General features: G+C 34.6%; 1 protein-coding gene across 4 annotated transcripts in view; it reads left to right on the forward strand.

Moving 5' to 3' along the window:
• LOC133522823 (uncharacterized) overlaps window positions 1-18,869 on the forward strand; it is a 112,633-nt gene that overhangs the window by 81,862 nt on the left and 11,902 nt on the right. For all 4 annotated transcript variants that reach the window (XM_061858282.1, XM_061858284.1, XM_061858283.1 and 1 more), the window contains 2 exons: window positions 1,508-1,553; window positions 12,151-12,277. In XM_061858282.1, the coding sequence (XP_061714266.1) occupies window positions 1,508-1,553; window positions 12,151-12,277 (173 nt within the window). The remainder of the gene's footprint in view (window positions 1-1,507; window positions 1,554-12,150; window positions 12,278-18,869) is intronic.

An 18,869-nucleotide genomic window follows, 5' to 3' on the forward strand; every position in this document is an offset into this window, starting at 1 on the left:
TATTATTATTTATATACATATATTTAATTTAGTTATTTGCTTTTGATTCATAAAAAAGAATGCAATATTCGTATTACTACAGTTTTATTATTCTTATTAGATAAAAATATTTAGTAATATAACTCTCTTTTATAACGTGACCTATCTACAAGTTCATATTCTAGGTTATTACATGGCGATAACGATTATGTCAGATAGACATAGATAATGTAAATACGTAGATATAATAGTATGTGAGCATAATTATATATACATTTATTTAAAGTATTAAAAGTAAAAATTAAGTAATAAAACGGAAGTTAGCTACTTGATTTTAGCTGCTCAAAATCAAACAGTCACAAAACACTAGCGATTTTCCAGAGGACACCGACTAGACCAATAACAGGTCTACTTGAAAATGGAAAGCGCAAACACATCTGAGTATGTTTGTGTGTACTAAAACATGCCAGATAATTGACCAGCGGACATGGAAGCGATATGTTAGATAAACCACACAAATACCTAATGTCGAAATAACTGGTTCTTTTATACGATATCTGCCTAATATACCAGTAATCTTACAGATAAGTTATCTGGCTTCATTAGAAATACTTGGATATGTTAATTCTTATGAGATTAATCAATCATAGTATCTATCTAATTTGTGGAAAATTGACATTAATTTTGTACTTATTATTTTCGTTATGATTACGAAAAGGTACATAACATGATATAATGCCGAAGGGGGGACGTTAGGAATAAATTGAAAGGAGATAATAGCCGCCAACGGTGCCTTGTAGTAGTATATTACTGCGTTTTCACCTAGATTATACTAAATGCTAAATGATGAACGCAGTCCGCGCGCGAGCTTCAAGTAACATACACCTGCTTTTCTGTCACGCCCCCGCGATGCGTGACGCACACCCTCCTGTTTCTTAAGTCCCCGAATCCTCGTAGCTCGTGCGTCGACTGTCTTTAACGCAATTAATTCAGCAAAAAACCAATAAGCATATAGCATCGAACTGAGAATGTGCTTTCTATAGTTAGATGTAATATTATTTTCCCATTAGCCTATTAATGATGTGATGTAGAAGAGTGGATGAGTAATACTTTGACCAAGTAGTTTGCGCCTTAGCAAAATAAAGGAGCCGAGCCTTAGGCCGAAACTTAGTTTAAACAAGCTTAAATTTGTTTTTCAAAATTAGTAATTGGTATAGACCTGACTCTTGTCTAAGTATTTTATTTGTTCGCTGTGCCGGTCTGAATATAAATCCTTACAATGATTAATCTGTAAGCTAAAATAAGTAGAAAAATATCGGGTTGCTTAGTTAAACAGTCTCATGTAGGTATATACGAGTATACTTATACATGTATATTGCTGTTATTTGCATAACATGTGCTCATATGAAACATGAGGTGTCAACTAATAACTTTAAAGTCATGTAGACAGACATTTCTTTAAATCCAGTTAGATTTACTTCCAATAAGCTTACCAATAAAATAAAATTTTCTTTACCCTTTGTTTCAGGTTACCACAGCTTGCCGTCTCTGCGAAGATATTGTGCCTCCTGATGGTAAGTGATATTTTTTTTTAATTCAAGTATTTCGGAAGCTTACATATAAAATTGATATTTGACTGTATTTATTTATATGTGAAAATAATAATAACGCGATTTCGAAATCTTTAATAATATATATATAAAAGGTTATGCATTATCGCCCTATGCATTCTCTCGTGTAGGTACTAACTTAAAACAAGTACCTATTGATAACCTAATACATAGTTAAAAGTCTAATTTGATAATATCAGTTAAGTTTGAATTACTAAATTGAATAAGCGGTTATATGCAAAAGTTCAGTTAACCGGCGAGGATTAGTATTTTCAATCGCGAACTATTCTGTTCGCATTAGCCACCGTAATGAGAAAACGTCAGCCTTCTGAGTGACCCGTGCGACTAAATAGGGTGCTTTTTTAAGAATAGTATTTACTTTTAAGCATGAAAAAATCATTATACATCGTTCGTTATTTTTAGCATTAGAATGAAGGTAAGCGAACTTGACGTGTTTTTTTAAAATTAAAAATCACTTTTGAGAAATAAGACACAGCATATGTAACAATTATAAATCATATACGATCTTTAATATTATTTTTCTTTCATGAGTAATACAAACTATTTTTAAAGCGTTTTTCAATAATCTTCATTAAAAAGACATGGGAAGTTTCTTTACCTTTTTTCTATTGAAAAAAAAAAATAATATATATATATATATACATATATAATATAGACGGTTACTGAAATTTGCATTTCTACAAGTCGAAAGTTGAATGTTACAAATATAATAAACAAAAATAGTACGGAACAATCTTAAAAAAAACCCTAAATAAATGGAAAAATTCGTAACGGAGAAACAAATATTGGTCATAAAAACACAAATAAAATTCCATTACAGGGATCGAACCCTGGATCTTCAGCTTCGTAGGTAAGGTCACTAAAAGGCTCCCACTGGTTACTAGTACGTCGGACGATATCGGCCTTTCAGTTATTCGCAAAAGCGGACCATCGCGAATAACTGACAGGCCGATATCGTCCGGCGAACTGGTAATTAGTGGGCCCCTTAACGATTAGGCTAAGAGGGCTATTACTTTGTTTCACTAAATATTTATTATTATAAAAAAACATCTTGATGTTTTTGACATTTTGTTTTAAAGACTTCCCTACGTGGATGTAAATATTTCCTTGTCGGTGTAAGATTTCCTTGATACGGTTGTTCAAAGTCTTCTTATTATTTATTTCGCGAACTTCAAATTGAATCTCAAATGATTACAATAATCAATAAAAAAAGAAAACGGCACATTTGCATCAACGACATTGAAAACACTTATTGTTGAAACTCGTTTGCCTTTAAAAATATTTGAACAATTTTCGTACAAAACCAGTTGAGCGGGATTTTTTATTGTTTTAAAAATCCGTGAGCTTAAATCGTGACCCCCATTTAACTGTTTCGACTGACATCTCTAAGCCTTACAAATTTTTAGTTATTTGTCAAATCGATTTATATATTTTTTGCATATCTGAAATATACATTTTTAAATTGTCTATATGTGTTTTTTGTGTGACCTTATAAAAACAGAGGACGTTAGCGTTACCAATCTGATGTCAGATTTATCAACTTCACTGTGATTTTTCCGGTGATAGTTTTAACCCAGATCCTTATGATGAAATCATAAGAAAGCGACGGATATTTTTCAATAATTCCTCGGAATATTTTCTGTTAGGTATATTATTTCCTGCACTTGTATTAGAGTTAATCTGGTGGCAATGAGATTAAAATTACATTATTTAAGCAACATCGGTTATATCATTCAACAATGGCGTAAGCACTCGTTTTCTACGAAATCTTTATCATATTTTCCGTTTAATTCACCGGTGTTCCGCGAACGCTGCGTCGTGAAGTAAATAGTTTCTATATAATTTAATACATGGGCTATCAGAGCCTCACTCGCTGGCTGTCGCGCCCCGTAATTACCTGCACAAGCAAACACTCTTCGATGAAGAAATTTACCTTCAATCAATCGCCGACCACTTTTCTAATGATTGAACGGTGTTTGATTTAATAATATCCCGTATTATTCATTAATGAAGTCGAGGCAAGAGAGCCTCAGGGGCGCATATAATTATTGAATTTAGAGCGTAACTATAGGGATATAATGAAAGGGAGTTTGTAATCCAATTAATTTCGGGACAAATGTCTCATTATTCTGAGATTTATTTCTGCTTATAAACAGTGAAGCAGAGAAGTTATGAAACTCATTTGAAGGTTAGTTTTCTTGATACAAATTAGTCAAAGTTATTACCTATTGAATAAACAAGACAGTTTTAGACAAAATGACAACTAAGTTGTGTTTTTTTATACCACGTCGGTGGAAAACAAGCATACGGGCCCCGCCTGATGGTAAGCAGTCACCGCAGCCTATGGACGCCTGCAACTCCAGAGGTGTATTAACTTAAGCAAGAATTTTAGAACACTGGAGTAAGTTGCGGGGCTATTAAGGATGTTTCACACCTACCGAATGAATTATATTCAATAGACTGAAAGATCACTGCGATGACGAGTACTTACGATACAATCCATCCAATTTTTATTTTATTTATCAGAAAGTCTACCTATTTAATTAAGTGAATATATATGTATTTTAATCCGATTCGCGCAGTATACTGCTGTGTATTGGGTAATTTGTAGGTATTTATGAACGTCTGGTTAGACAATTTGGTGTAAACAACCCTCGCCCGCGCAGTCAGGCGTGGCCATCACTGCCACTCGCTGCTCGTTCAAACGACCACTAATTAATGGATCCATTCAGATTTGAAATTAAAAAATAGCAAAGCATTAAGTGTGGTGTTTCAAGTCCATTACCCTAAAGTAGTAAAATAGAATATAATAATTTTTATTCGTAAACACAAACAAGACACATTAAATTACATGATATAACAAAAACAAAGAAAGTATAAAGTGCCTCGAAATGGCCTCATCTCAGCATGTTGCTGGTGGCTTCCAGCGCTTCTTCTTCTTCCGATGAGACCATCAAGTGAGAAAAATCACGAAAGGTAACAGACAAGAAGGAAAAAGTCTTAAAATAATATAGAGTGAACAAATTGAAAAATATATAAAAGATAACGACTAAATTAAGTAAAGATTATATATCAAGCATCGTAAACATAACACTGTATCGGTCCGGTCCAACCATACCTTGGCTGAACATTACAGCTGCATACGCAACAAGCGCCAACGGTAGCTACACGAATTAAAAGGCAATGACAGACCAGACCAATATCGAGCGTCCATGAGATCAATTTACAAGATTTTTATATTATGAAAACAGCATCAGAGGAAGACGAATACTAACATAATAATACTCAAACAAGTATGGCATAACAGGAATGGTGAACTATTGCTATGCAGAAGGAAGAAATGTCTAGTCTTGATATGTATGGTCGTATTAAACAAAATAATAAAGACTGTTCATTTATATTCATAAAGGCGGGATTTCACCAGCGTGCGTCATTTTTGCACCGGTGGTAACACTGGTGGAATCCCGCCTTACGGGAACCCTAAGCTGAGAACACCCTTTTTCTGTTGTTTTGCAAGGTAGTGCTATGTGCAGTGAATGTCTGAGCGCTTCAACTGTGATTAGAACTTAAAACTATCGCCATTTATATATGAAAATATGCTTAAATTACAGACAAGGTGATTTACCGTAGGTAATTTACCTATAGGTGTTGTTTTTGGCGAACAATCAAGACATCGCTGATTATCTAGGTACATAAAGCACGTGAAACGTGTAGTACGTGTAAAAATATTTGCGGTGGTTTGTTAAATTGTCTTGTCTACATTTTAACATAGGCTTAAAGAGCAAATTATTATAATCATGACATTAATCAAACACAGTAAGTATCTTGCACGTTACCTCGACATTTTCGTAAACAATTACTTTTTATTTTATCAAAATCTGCAAATTCCCGTTCAAACATTATACACGCGTCCATTAAACTGTTTGCTTGTTTTATCTACCGAAAACAATTATTACGTAGCCGTTATCTGTCGCGTGTGTGGCCGGTTTACCCGCCAAACGAGGCATAAACCTTTTGATAAGTGTGATGGTATCTTAACTGGGCACTGACTAGCTAAAGGGCTACGGTTATGTTGTTTGGGGCCTCGTAGATAACCAAGCAAAGGACCCCTGTGCACGTATACTCTAATATATTTAAAAATATTGCATGATATAAATCCGACTTTTTATACATATTTTTTTATTAAAAAAGTTGAAATAAATAATCATTCGCTTACCGTTTTGAAATGTCTTATTTCTTTCATATCCTGTTGTCATCACTTCCTTCATATTCATATTGTCTCTCGCATAGTCAATTGCGTTTAAGATTAAGATTGTTAAAAACCAACCAGTTTAGGTAATAGGTACGTAACAATTGGAAGTATGGTTCCATTGCAAACTTTAACCACGGTTCGATCTCCAGCATAACTGGTGTCATGAAACCACATAGATTGACGGCTCTATTAACATCTATGAAATAAAATGCACTTTCTACAGATCTCACAAATATTAGACTTAACTATTAACATAATGAACGCCATTTATATTTGGAAATGCGACCGTTACTTCCAAATGTGACTGTTTTGACTTGTTATGATATGATTACGTGTAGTTTATATTGGTATTAATATACAAATTTCGAAATTTACGCTTTGGATTGAAAGTATATGCATAAAATGTACTTTTCTGTATTAACTAGCGTTACAAGTTGATGTTCCCATGAGATGATTATGAAACAATGCAAGACCACTGAAGCTAAGTTTGTTTTCGTATCGAGATTGTCGATCATACCTGTTTGGTATTTTTCTGAAAGCGGCGATGTCAACTTAGAACTGTATAATTCTGATGATTTACTTAATTTTCATTTTTTTTAAATAAAGACAAATTTCTACATCAAGTTCTGTGTATATCTAATATATACAAGCAAAAAATAAAATGAAATGCTATAGAGCCAAAACTAACAAATAAAACTTGCACAAGGTTTGTATGGAGAATGCCTTGCCCTACCCTGCGCCTTAATAAGCATCATTATAATAATGTTTATTACATTTTATATTAAAAACATACTTCGATAAATATGGTTCGGTTTTATAGTTCGAAATAATGCAATAATTATAAAAATAACAAGTCATTTGTGTACGTACAAAGGAAAATATCGATCAGGTACGACTTTTCATGTTTTATACAAATTAGTTTAAGAATAAACTGTGGGAGTCGTCTTTTTCGTGTACGCACGAGGTTTGCGCGTGTTACCTACATAGGTAAGTTAGATCTAGATAAGTGCTTTACCCAAAAAAAGGTACTTCAAGCACCAACGTGATTACCAGAGCGTCTATTTTGAACAAATTAGATGTTTACCGGAATTTTTATGATTATTCTTAAAATAATACCACGTGCATCCTGCGTGTATTCAATCGAAGGTAATAAGCAAATCAGTTTTAACTTACAATGTTTCTTAATAATATTTGTGATAAATTAAATTTTTAGTCCTATGAAAAATGTGTACTACAAGCTGGATTCGAACCCACAAATTTAATGTCTTTCTATCAATCGAGCTACCGGGAATAGAGTTGAAAATTCTCGAAAAAATCAAATCGTGTTTTATTTAGGGCGTTTTGAAATTTTCGTTTTTTTTTTCTTTTTTTTTCAGTTTTTTTGGGAAAGATTGCCAGCATTTGGATAACAAAACACAAGACTAAGCAGGTGTAGCTAAGGTACCTAAGGAAAAATTCACAAGTTCTTTTCAAAATGCGTTTTTTTTTCAGATTTGTTCGTTTTTATCGGAAAAATATAGATACTAAGTGACATTGTTTTTACCGAATTTTTTTTTAAAAAACATGGCTTTTAGAAAAAAAACGGAAATTTCTCCGGGTTTTTTCAACCCTCAGCGGTCGCAAGAATTTCTTGATTAATCAATGAATATATGTTACTTGTATCTTGGGAAGGCTAGAAGTGAAATAAAAGCAATTGTTAAATTTAGTTTATTGTGTACCAATGTGTCAATCGTTCTATCTTTGTCAGCTAATTTATTTCAACACTAAATTCCGACGAGTACCTACTTTATAATTAAAGAAACAGTCGAAGAAAGACTTTCAACATTAAAGAGTATAAGTAATCCCAGTATTGTTTACACAAAGTTCACGTGAAACGCAATATGGCTGAGCGCCGACCGCGTCGCGGTAGCCTATGCTTTCCCACCTGAATATGACACCGCCCGCCCGCATTCAAAACGTCCAAACGCATCCTTTAACACTAACCAACAAACGACTTTCACTTAATCAAAATAAGGGTAACTATCGCTTGTATTGCACATTCCGAACCCTCAGTATGACGGATTAGCCGAGCACGCCTGACCCATTAAAACGATCGATTGTTTCCTTATTGTGGTGCTTGAAGCCGTTGTTTCTAGTAATAATTATAAATTTAATGTGATTATGGATCGAGGCTCTATCCGAAGGCCTATGCTGACAAGGAAATAAATACTATGATACAATTTAAATTATATGCGTCGACATTTGATCTGTTCCTCGGTAATTGGTAGTGACATGTCATTATTTAATTCATTACCGTGGGCGCTGAAAATAAACGAAGTTTGCCGAAGCGAGTAATAATAAGCGTATTACTACCGTATTAGTTGACAGATAATACGTGTCCGTTAAAGCGATTGGCTACAGAAACGGTGAAGGTGACAAATCGTCAGAACGTGAAAACACGACTTTCAGCATCTTTCAGTTTAGGAAAATTAGTGTTTCAGGCTAATATACGGCTAACTCGATTTATAAGAACTGTACAAATTGACGGTCGTGTTTGTCTACGCATGATAAAAACAATGTTCATCTATCTCGATTGCGTTCTGTTAAAAAGTGACACTTATATGTTTCAGCCATCCATCCATAATTCACCTGCAGGATTAATGTTATATGTTTTGTCCTATTACAAATCTTAAACTACGTAAGTCAGTTGCTGCTCATGTCAAGTGTTGATTTATAGTGAAATAGGTAGTTATACTTTTATGATATTATTGATTCATACATTTAATATTCCCAAATAATGGTCGTTATACTTTGAGTTTTAGCAGCCTTAAATATGAAAAAACGGTTAAACACACAATAATATTTGCCTAGGTACTGCTAAATATAGCGGGTAAAAAACTGTTGTTAACTTTTTATGCAAGTATTTTTTTAAATAGAATAATGTTAACAATGTAAGTCAAATTAATCAGTGGCCGGTATAACTGTATTGTGAAGTTCAGGGGTTCACGAGATGCCGATCAGATCTGCGTAATGAGTCAGCTGAGGCGCCATTAATGGTGAAAGCCTAGGAGTATCACTCTTCCTGCTTGCCGAGCGCGTGGAAGTCAACCAGTAGAAAATGCGCTATTCAATTCTATATAGTTGTTATGGCGTCACAGCTCATATATACAATGGTTTTCCTCAGTATTTTCCTCAACAATGCTTGCATCAAAAGGAATATATGGTCAGAATAGGGAAACTAATTCAAGCTATCACATCGCGATAGGACATCGGCCACACGCAAAAACGGATCTCACGATTTTAGCTTCTTCATTAGGACTGGGTAGAGAGAAACTTCCTTGCGATTTACAGACATGGTGTCAATAAGATTGTAGTAGAACTGCATAAGTTGTATTACAATCAGTTTTATTTATTCATTTTAAAAGCAATGATATAAAGTATCTGACGCTACTGATTACGCACGCTAAATTCCTTAACCAGATGCTTCTTTTGCCTTCCTAAGTGCTTAACGGTATTGAGTTACCATCAAACGTATGGCATGACGCACATTACGATACTTAACTGGGATTCAAGACCAGTGACTAAAGTTGGCGTAATCCGATGATTTGCTGCCTGTAATGTTATCGTTTGAACGATTCAGAGTAATCATTTTCCGTCACACTGTGACGACATCAGACCTACACAATGACTTCCTAAGTCGTAAAATAGTACCTATGATTGTAAGAGCGGCGTATGCACGCATTTACTATGATTCAACAAAAGTACTCGTATAGTCTTTATCATTCACCTTCTAATACTGGAACTGATATAACATCTTTAAGTTCAAATTTACTTAACAATATTCACAACATATCAATAAGAGCTGTGTGAGTGCTAAGAGTACAGAATCCTTACAAAATATCGATGTTGATGACCCTTCGTTTGGTAAGCTGTTAAGGTGAAATCGCCGTTATATATAAACGTAATCCTCATTTTCTTAATAATAATATTTTCGAAAATATTTTGTCACAAGGGGCATAGGCATATGGTTAAGATACATAAATTTAAAGAAGCATATTTTCCATAATGTCAGTATTCAAGCGGTGGTGGCCGAGTGGATATGACGTCCGACTTTCAATTCGGAGGTCGTGGGTTCAAATCCTGGCTCGTACCACTCGGTTTTTGGAACTTATGTATGAAATATCATTTGATATTAGCTACCACTAGCTTTTCGGTGAAGGAAAACATCGTGAAGAAACCTGCATACATCTGCGAAGAAATTCAAAGGTGTATGTCAAGTCCCCAATCCGCATGGGGCTAGCGTGGGGACTTTAGCCCGAGCCCTCTCGCGCATGAGAGGAGACCTGTGCCCAGCAGTGGGACGTATATAGGCTGAATTATTATTATTATTGTCAGTATTCAGACAGGAAAATGGGGACAACGTTTGTAAGGAGAAACTGGTGTTCCCTTTCCTGTTAAAGAAAGAGTGATACGCACTTACAGGGGTAAGTGCCGCTAATAATCGTTTGTCCCTTTCCGACGTATTGGTATGATGGAAAGGGACAAACGATTATTAGCGGCATCGTAACTTTAGTACACGTTTATGAATAAGGGGGTTAGTCTTTTCACTGCCATAATCCCTGCTAGAAAAGGCAGTTGATATATCGCGTTGAGTCTTTTTAAAAAGAAAAGATTGTTTCCTTTAAGTAAAATGAGCTAATTTTAAGGTTTTAAAGTACTTTACCTCCATTAATTTTTTCCACATTGTAGGTATATGCAGTAATTTTTTTTTCGCCAATAGACTCTGTTGTAATTAACTATACCGCATTGGCTTGAATGCACTTTAATTAAATGTCGTAACATATGGCGTTCCATTCATTGTGCAAAACGTAGGTTATGATTAAATTCTTGAATGAAATGTGTCTACACGTTTAAGACACGTGACATTTGAATTTCATTGACAAAATGATAATAGTTAAAAGTAAAGGTTTTTTCCACTTCGCCTGTGGATTCATTACTGAGCTAATATTGATTAATTAAACATTAACATAACTCAAACATTAAACTACAAGACACGTGCTTTGTTTTAAGTAAATTCGAAAATTCCGTACAGTATCAATTAAGTATACAATAATTAATTATACATAATAAGTAGGAGAATAAATTAATATGTTGCGACTTTGTAAAAACATTATTAAAGGGTAATATTTATAGGTATAATGACCGTACTTCTAAATATATCTTAAGAGGTTAAATATCTGGCAAAATATAGTTATTAAAAATAAAATAAAAAAACCGTTAAGACGTAACATGAAAAAGATTGCCTAAAATGTTTATTTTAGGGATTTTTCATACTCGTTGAGACAATACGTACATGACGTACTGGTCAATAATATACCACTACATTATTGACCGATACGACAGAAGCACAAGCGCGCGGCTTACCTAGTTTTGAATGACAAATGTAGGAACTGTCCCGTATCTTGCATGATTCAATAGACAAACGTGGGGTGAGCAAATGCCGTGCATTGATAGCGGCTACCCTGTGATTTTCCACGCTTCACCCTCGCCCGTATAAAGTTCGAGCCATACAAACCCATTATCTTATTATCAGATCTCCCCTTACAAGATGGCTCTTTTAAAGCTAATAGTTAAAGAAGATCAGTTGAGACAACAAAATAGTGATATCAAATTAAATTGATAGTGCTAAAAACACACAAGCACACTCAGAGCGTCAACGCGAAAGTGTTTTACGTGATAGTCAGAATGCCGGTGTCAGAGTTAATGTTACTATTAACTCGTTGACACCTTTGCTTGTTTGTTACACACTAGTATAATTGCGAGACAGCACTCTGTCCAGTAAAAAGATCAAAGACCGAGTTGCTGTCTCGGCCGCGTAGTTCTTTTCTAGGCCGAGTGCCCAGTGATGAGTTCACACCTCGTGAGCGCTCGGTCGATAGCTCTGTCTCGTCACTATATATATACATCATATAAACATATGGCTTGCTCATCTAACTGTCCAGTTAAAGCACTGCTATGACTGTATCTTCTAATTGAGTATATGTTTTTGTATAATATTATTTAACCTTAACTTGTCACGTGCTGATAAGTATTCAAACTAATAAGTCTAATAACACTGCCACCCTCTGTAAAGAAAGTTTTTTGAGAAATGTACGAGTATATAAATCAGTGCTCTGCGTTTACACAATTTGTCAACAAACCGCAACCGCCCTAAAGTGGCGACGGAAAGTCTGAAATTGAAATCCTAGTGGACGAGACGAAATGTTATTCTTTGTTGACATAAATTTCAAAAAAATGTTTGCTCTGCAGGTGGTGATCTGCGGTGCGGTGCCATCGATGGTCCGGTCGGTCCGCCTGTACAGCCAGTGCTCGCACCTCTACGTCAACGTGTTGCCAAACGGCACTGTCATGGCTCGCTCCGATGGAAACGACCAGCGTAAGTACCATCATCTTCAGTACTCCACAACAGATAACTGCTGGACAAGTGAACGTAGGTCTTGTCTACTTATCACGAGATGAATACAAAATTACAAAATCCGGTGATCTGCTTTACAATTCTATTTCAGCTTTGTATGTAAATAGTCACGCCAATTTGACGACGCGAGTAGACAATATATTAGCTAAAATGCGTGTTCTCTCATTGATATATTTTAAATTTAGTTAAAAGAAGTAAGAATTGCATTTTAAATAAAGGATTCGTTTAAAAACTCTGTGATAATAAACGTAGGTAGTTCAGTAACATTATGTTATTAAAGCCCCGTTTTGATATCAATACGCATTGAAAATATATATTAATTATACTATAAAATTATAACCAATAAGAAATGAAATGAACCTAACGTCGATGTAATAGCCTCAGTATTCACAGAAAGCATAACATTGTTTAGCAGTTGCGAGGTGAAAACTTACGAGTCCGCGTTCTACAGTACGCTATGTAGGTATATAGAAGTCGTACACGGGAACGTATAGGAATATGTCAATACTTGAAGGGTCAACGGCCAGTCGCAGGTACGCGCCATAACGGGGTATGTGCGAGGTTAAAGTTTATAACAACCCCATTATGGTACACGTATTATTGTTACTGAAAATATCGGAAATACCGGGAATTTGCCTTATTGTGAATTCTAGAATTTAAAGGTATTACGAAGGGACTAGGGAATTAGGACGAAGTTTTACCTGTATTGCAAGTTATTTAAATTCCTATCTTTTATTTATGTTCTTGTCCCGTTACTTGCCTAATGGCATATGATAATGCTCTAGAATTTTTCAAATTTGATACGACCTGATACCTAAAAATAAATCAATTCAATCTATACCTACATCATTAACTTTGATTATGATACATTAATAAGGATATAGGTAACAACGATAAATATAATTCTACTTTAAACAAATGTCTAGCAGAGATAAGTAAGTATGTATTTTCTTTTTCTTACATACTTATAAATTATTTTCTTAGCCTTACGCACAAGTACAAGCACAAGTAAACTTGGAAGTGCTTATTATTGTACTTATAAGGGGTGATAAGGTAAAATACATTATATTATAAATTGGTGCTTATGTATAAAACGGTTAAACCAAATTGATGAAACTTTATTAATATATTAAGTTTTAATAATAATTGTATTGCGTGAAGCTTCATCATAGTTTCCTATTTACTTCCTTGTTGCATAAATTACCTGCTAGTTGCATTGTATCTCGATATAATCAAAGTCAGGTAAAATCCACGAAAATTATTTTGTGTTATTATTATTATACCTATACTATATTAGTACCTAATTACCTAGTGTTTACCTCTGATCTCTTATGTCGATTAAAATACTGTTTGTTAACGTCTCGAAGTGAAAAGGCGTCTACAATTTGAAACAGCAGTATTTTATTTCGTAATATATTGTTTATATTTAATGTAACACTTTTAATGTTACACATATTTTAACAAAATGAATGATTCTGTATCATACATAATTCGTAAACAAAATGTAATGGTTTGTGTGGCTAATACGGAGCGCTTCAAATAATATGCCGGTTTACATATGCTCATTGAAAATCCTTTATTGGGTACTGTAATTAATAAGGATAGGTAAGACTAGGACCCAGTAGGAAGGATATCGATATAGTTTTTTTTACCTAAAACATTTTGCTCAATCACTAGAAGTCGTGCCCCTAGTTAGCACACGTGTGAATATAAAACGTAGATGGTTAGTTACACTAAATGGAAGACTCAATTGTTCCTATATCGAGTGAAATGTAGCGAAAATCTGTCATACATTATTTCTTCATTTCATAGTTTGTTTAAAACAGAGAAATTACAAGTATTTGCAAACAGGTATTAGATAAGTATCCATTGTAAGATATTACTCAATGTTTGATTTTTGTAAGAGTATGCAACTTTTAGCGGTCATCTTCGCAAATATACTTTCACATTTCTTTTTTTCGCGCAGTGTATAGGTATGTTGCGTGTTTTTTTTTTGCAAATATATTTAGCGATTCAGATAACTAGTCAAATGGTAAAGTGGGGGTAAAAGACACTGTGGAAAAAAAATTGGAAACCTTAAGTTGTTGCTTAGTCAACTTTGATACACATGCTTTTCCAGTAAAATCTGCGTGTGCACATTCAAAACTGCAGACAAAAGCTAATGGCTCCTTTGCACGATATGCCATCATATTGGGCCACTAAGATGGGCCAGCATGATAGATGGCGATGGGATGGCCACGGTGTCGGTTGATCGTCCGCACATCAAAGGTAGTGGGCCAGCGATGATGCATACGCATCTACACGTGGCTCTCAACCATTACATGGCCATCTGGCTGGTCCACCGCTGGGCCATCCTGTAGAGGAGCCATAATATATTGTAAATATATTGAGTAAGAGTAGGTTTTAGATATCTATACAGATTGAAAATTAACAACTCACAAGAATATTTTTTACAATTGCAGGCCCATTCGAACGTACACTGACATCATAATGATATTTAAATGATGTTATTTAGTTATCGCGAGTCTCGCCCGCGCCAATACATATACGGACAAATAATAGCGAAATTAATGATAACTGAATGACATCAGTTACATGTCATTCTGATATCAGTGTACATTCGAATTGGTAAGTTAGTCAATTTAATTAAAAACAATCTATTCATAAAGGTATCTTTATTTGGACAAAAATACGCAAAAGCGATAAATAAAAATATCAGCGAACACAAGTAAACTCCAATTATATTCTTTATTTGATGACAGGGTAACTAAAGATTAGCCCATGCAGGCACATTGAAATCTTCCATATTGTGTAAAGCTATCGGAAGACTACAAACATAAGGTTCGATTTTGAACTTTAAGCCGTGGTCATAGGTCGCAGTATCGTGTTATTATGACGTCCTTCACACAGAAAGGTGTACGTGTAAAATGCGAATCAAGATTACAGGGATCATGTTACAAGCGAATAGTGGCCTAATAAAGACAATAACATTAGGTATAATATAGATATCTAGGTATAGGTAGTACGAGTATTTGTACGTCAGTTTGCATTGTGATAGTATTATAATACATATTATGTAGCTAATGTACACTGTTGTTGATGTAAAAACACTGTCATATGCGAATGCGCGCACGCGCACAAACAATCGACCTCAAAAAAAATGTACGGTCAGGGAATTTAGTTTTAGTACCATTTCGTACCTTGTCAGTGACAATAGCACCTGTTTTAAGTATGTGTGATGAATGGGTATGTTTTAAGTAGGTATGAATTCTATGGAAATTAAATTCTTTGACTGTACAAGAGTAGGGAATAACCTTTTCCCATCGTATTTTTTGGAAACGTTCGTATTTGTCATGATAGTGTTCGTATTAGTCATATTAGTCAGTGTCAGTACAAAAAGTAACAAAATACGATGTACTTACTACTTAAGTGATGAAACACGATGAGAAAGGATTATTCACTACATGTCTACAATATGTAAAATTTACACTTTTGCACTTTAGTCCTCTGTGATAAGACGGAAAATATAATCATACGAGTATCATTGAAGTGTTTAATCTGTAACTTAGGTATATCCCATAAGGTACCAAGTGATCACACGCGTTTATCGTTCATGAGAAAAACACAATATTAACCATCAATTATATCAATAAAATTATACTTTCTATATGTTAACTAATACTAGCCGGAAAACCATTAATCTAATATGAACAATAATTGCGTGAGAATAAACATTTATTTGAAGCTACAAAATTTTTAATCACTTGACCCATGTTAGCATACGTGTTAGTTGTGAGGCAATAAAAGAAACGACGTGGCCAATATTAAATTTAACGATTTAATATTTATCTCCGTTGTTCCCTGACACGTTATCCAGTACTTTTCAATCCGTGTCAGGGTTCATGATAGCTTGGTGCGTTAAGTTTTCATCGGAATCAATGTCTCCGCCTCCTGACGAATACCGCGTGAAATATGTGATACTTTTTAATTAAAATTAGATTTTGAAGTACTGATAAAGAAATTTAATTACTCGAAGTCATTTAGAAAAACGACTGTTCTGAATAACGGAAGTATCGTATGCCTTAGGGTTTTAGGAAAATTCTTTCAAAAGATTTCAAAGCCAGTTACGTAAAGTGAATCACGAAAATTGTTAACGCGTGTAATACTCGTAGTAAAATACTATTTCACTCCCGCGTATCAAAGCGATAACTTTTCTATACAAATACTTAGTACGGCTACTTGGTTACTTAAGTTGGGGCAACGACCGTACCTGTCTGTTAGTATTTTTTCAAGTGCTCACATAGGTACTTTTTTTAAAGCGCCGCCATTATTACGATATCTTATTTATTATCAGTATTACATAAACTCAAAGTTCAATGTTTACAGATAACTTGGTCGACATGTATTGTCACATTTGTCCGAAGTGTCCGCATTGTATAAAAAAATCTCAAGAATTTCGTTCAGCTTTACCGCCGATTTTTATGTGGTTCATTTTTTGTGAAAATTCATCGGGAGAAGGTAGGCGGAACGAAAATTATATGAAATCAATCGATGTAGGCGGAGCAGTGCCTTCCCAAATTAAGTTGTTATTTTATAAAAAGTATAATAATATAAAACCCATAAGGCCCTCCGTTTTGCAAAAAATACCACACACATACGTGCACTCATTATTATTTAATTGGACCAAAATAACATAATTTGGCGCAACGGGGAAACGTTTCCGTGAAAGGTTATAAAGACGTTTTTTGCTTTACAAACTTATGATTGTTCGTGTCAAACAGAATGTGTGTTATCATTTGGTTTTATAGGTAGGGTTTTTATTAGAATAAGTTTTTTATGTTCATTCAGCAGCTGGTACTCTAAATTTCGATAAAAACTATCCTTTCAACAGTTGTTGATTACCTCGTTAGTGTTCGGAACCACAAGAGCCATACCGTTTGCTGCGGGGTGTCATGACTCGCGATATTTCTTTGTATAGTAAGTGACGGCAAAAAATATCAGATTTAATAAAGAAAATGTAGTTCGTTATAATTAAAACGTATGTATAACACTGTTGCTTGATTATTTATAAAACTAACTAGTATAAATGATATTAAGTTATGAAATATTTTAGGCAGTGTTCAAAAAGTTATTTGGAAACAACCCAAAAATACAGTAGGCTATTAATAGCCGGATTTGTAGTAAATAGAACCTAACAGTTTTTTTTTACCTCAAGACAGATAGGTTTATTTGGCACCGGCGCCAATCCCAGAATCGACCCATTAATTAGACTATCGACGGCTATTAACAATTAATAAAATACAAGTTTCATGCTCGTCAAAATCAAGGCCTCAAACGAATGATAGCTTATCGTTATTTTATTGCCTTTATTATAACATCTGGTTAACAATTGCTAGGTGGGTGGTCCCGACTTAGTTTCCAATGTTGATGTCGCAAATAAAATGGAATGTGACGGTGTACGTTTTGTAAACAAAGTATTACAATGAGGGAGGTGCAAATATTTAAGAGCGTTGAAATGAAGGTAACGGTTAAACTTTGCACACCGCCAATTTTAAGGATAAAAGGATGTAGGACCAAATTCACTAACGCAATTTTAATTTTTTGTCAATTGCGTTAATGTCAGAAATAATAGCGAAATTGAGCAGTTTTTACTACTCGTTGTTTTGATTTCTTCTTTTCATGAGGTAAAACATTGATTAAACTAGATTTTTATAAACATCTACCATGATAGCTACTATGGGATGGATATCTCAATGCGGTTAATCCTCATTAATGAAAAATCCATGGCCGTTTATACAAATATTGTAGGAGGAGAGGTCATCAGAATTGAGTAGTAGTAGTTAATTCTCAAGCTTTGTCTATTTCTAGCTGATATATTTTTCACCACCTTCAGTTATTTTCAGAACATATAACAATAATGATGAGTAAACTAGGCAGTAAAAATGCTCCAAAATCCACTCAATTAGACATGTTATATGAACGTATACGTATGAACGTAGAAGGCTTGCAGCGGCACAATTTTCATGAGGAAACAATTTGTGAGCCAAATCATATCGGTAATAAAATATATTATCAACGTAACATGCGTAATGGAATCACTTTATAATTACGTCATAATGTCAAAAAGTCATACCAATCAAATCTTTACTACGAAAAATATCAGTAGGCGCGTTCTTTATCAAGAGTTCAGACTAGTTTATCTAAATAAGTACGTAATTTTCCGACAGTAATTATTCATTAATTCTGACAGTACCTAGTTGGGGCCTTAAACTGGAGTGACTTAAAAAGAGGGGCTACTTAAAGTACTTAATTACGAGTATACTTAAATTACTACGAGCATTAACATATATCTAAGGACGGGCCTTACGGTCACTAAGAATGGTGCTAGTTTAGTGGTGTCACTCACGAATTTGAGCCAATCGTGCAGTTTAACGCAACTAGTTGCGACCAATCGCGCGCGTGATGCAAACTCATCAACCAATCGCGTTGTGGCGTTAGACTGCACGATGGGCTCGAATTCGTGCGCGTGACACTGCTGTACTGGCCCCATTCT

This window comes from Cydia pomonella, chromosome 11 (genome assembly GCF_033807575.1).
Source record: "Cydia pomonella isolate Wapato2018A chromosome 11, ilCydPomo1, whole genome shotgun sequence".
NCBI lineage: Eukaryota > Metazoa > Arthropoda > Insecta > Lepidoptera > Tortricidae > Cydia > Cydia pomonella.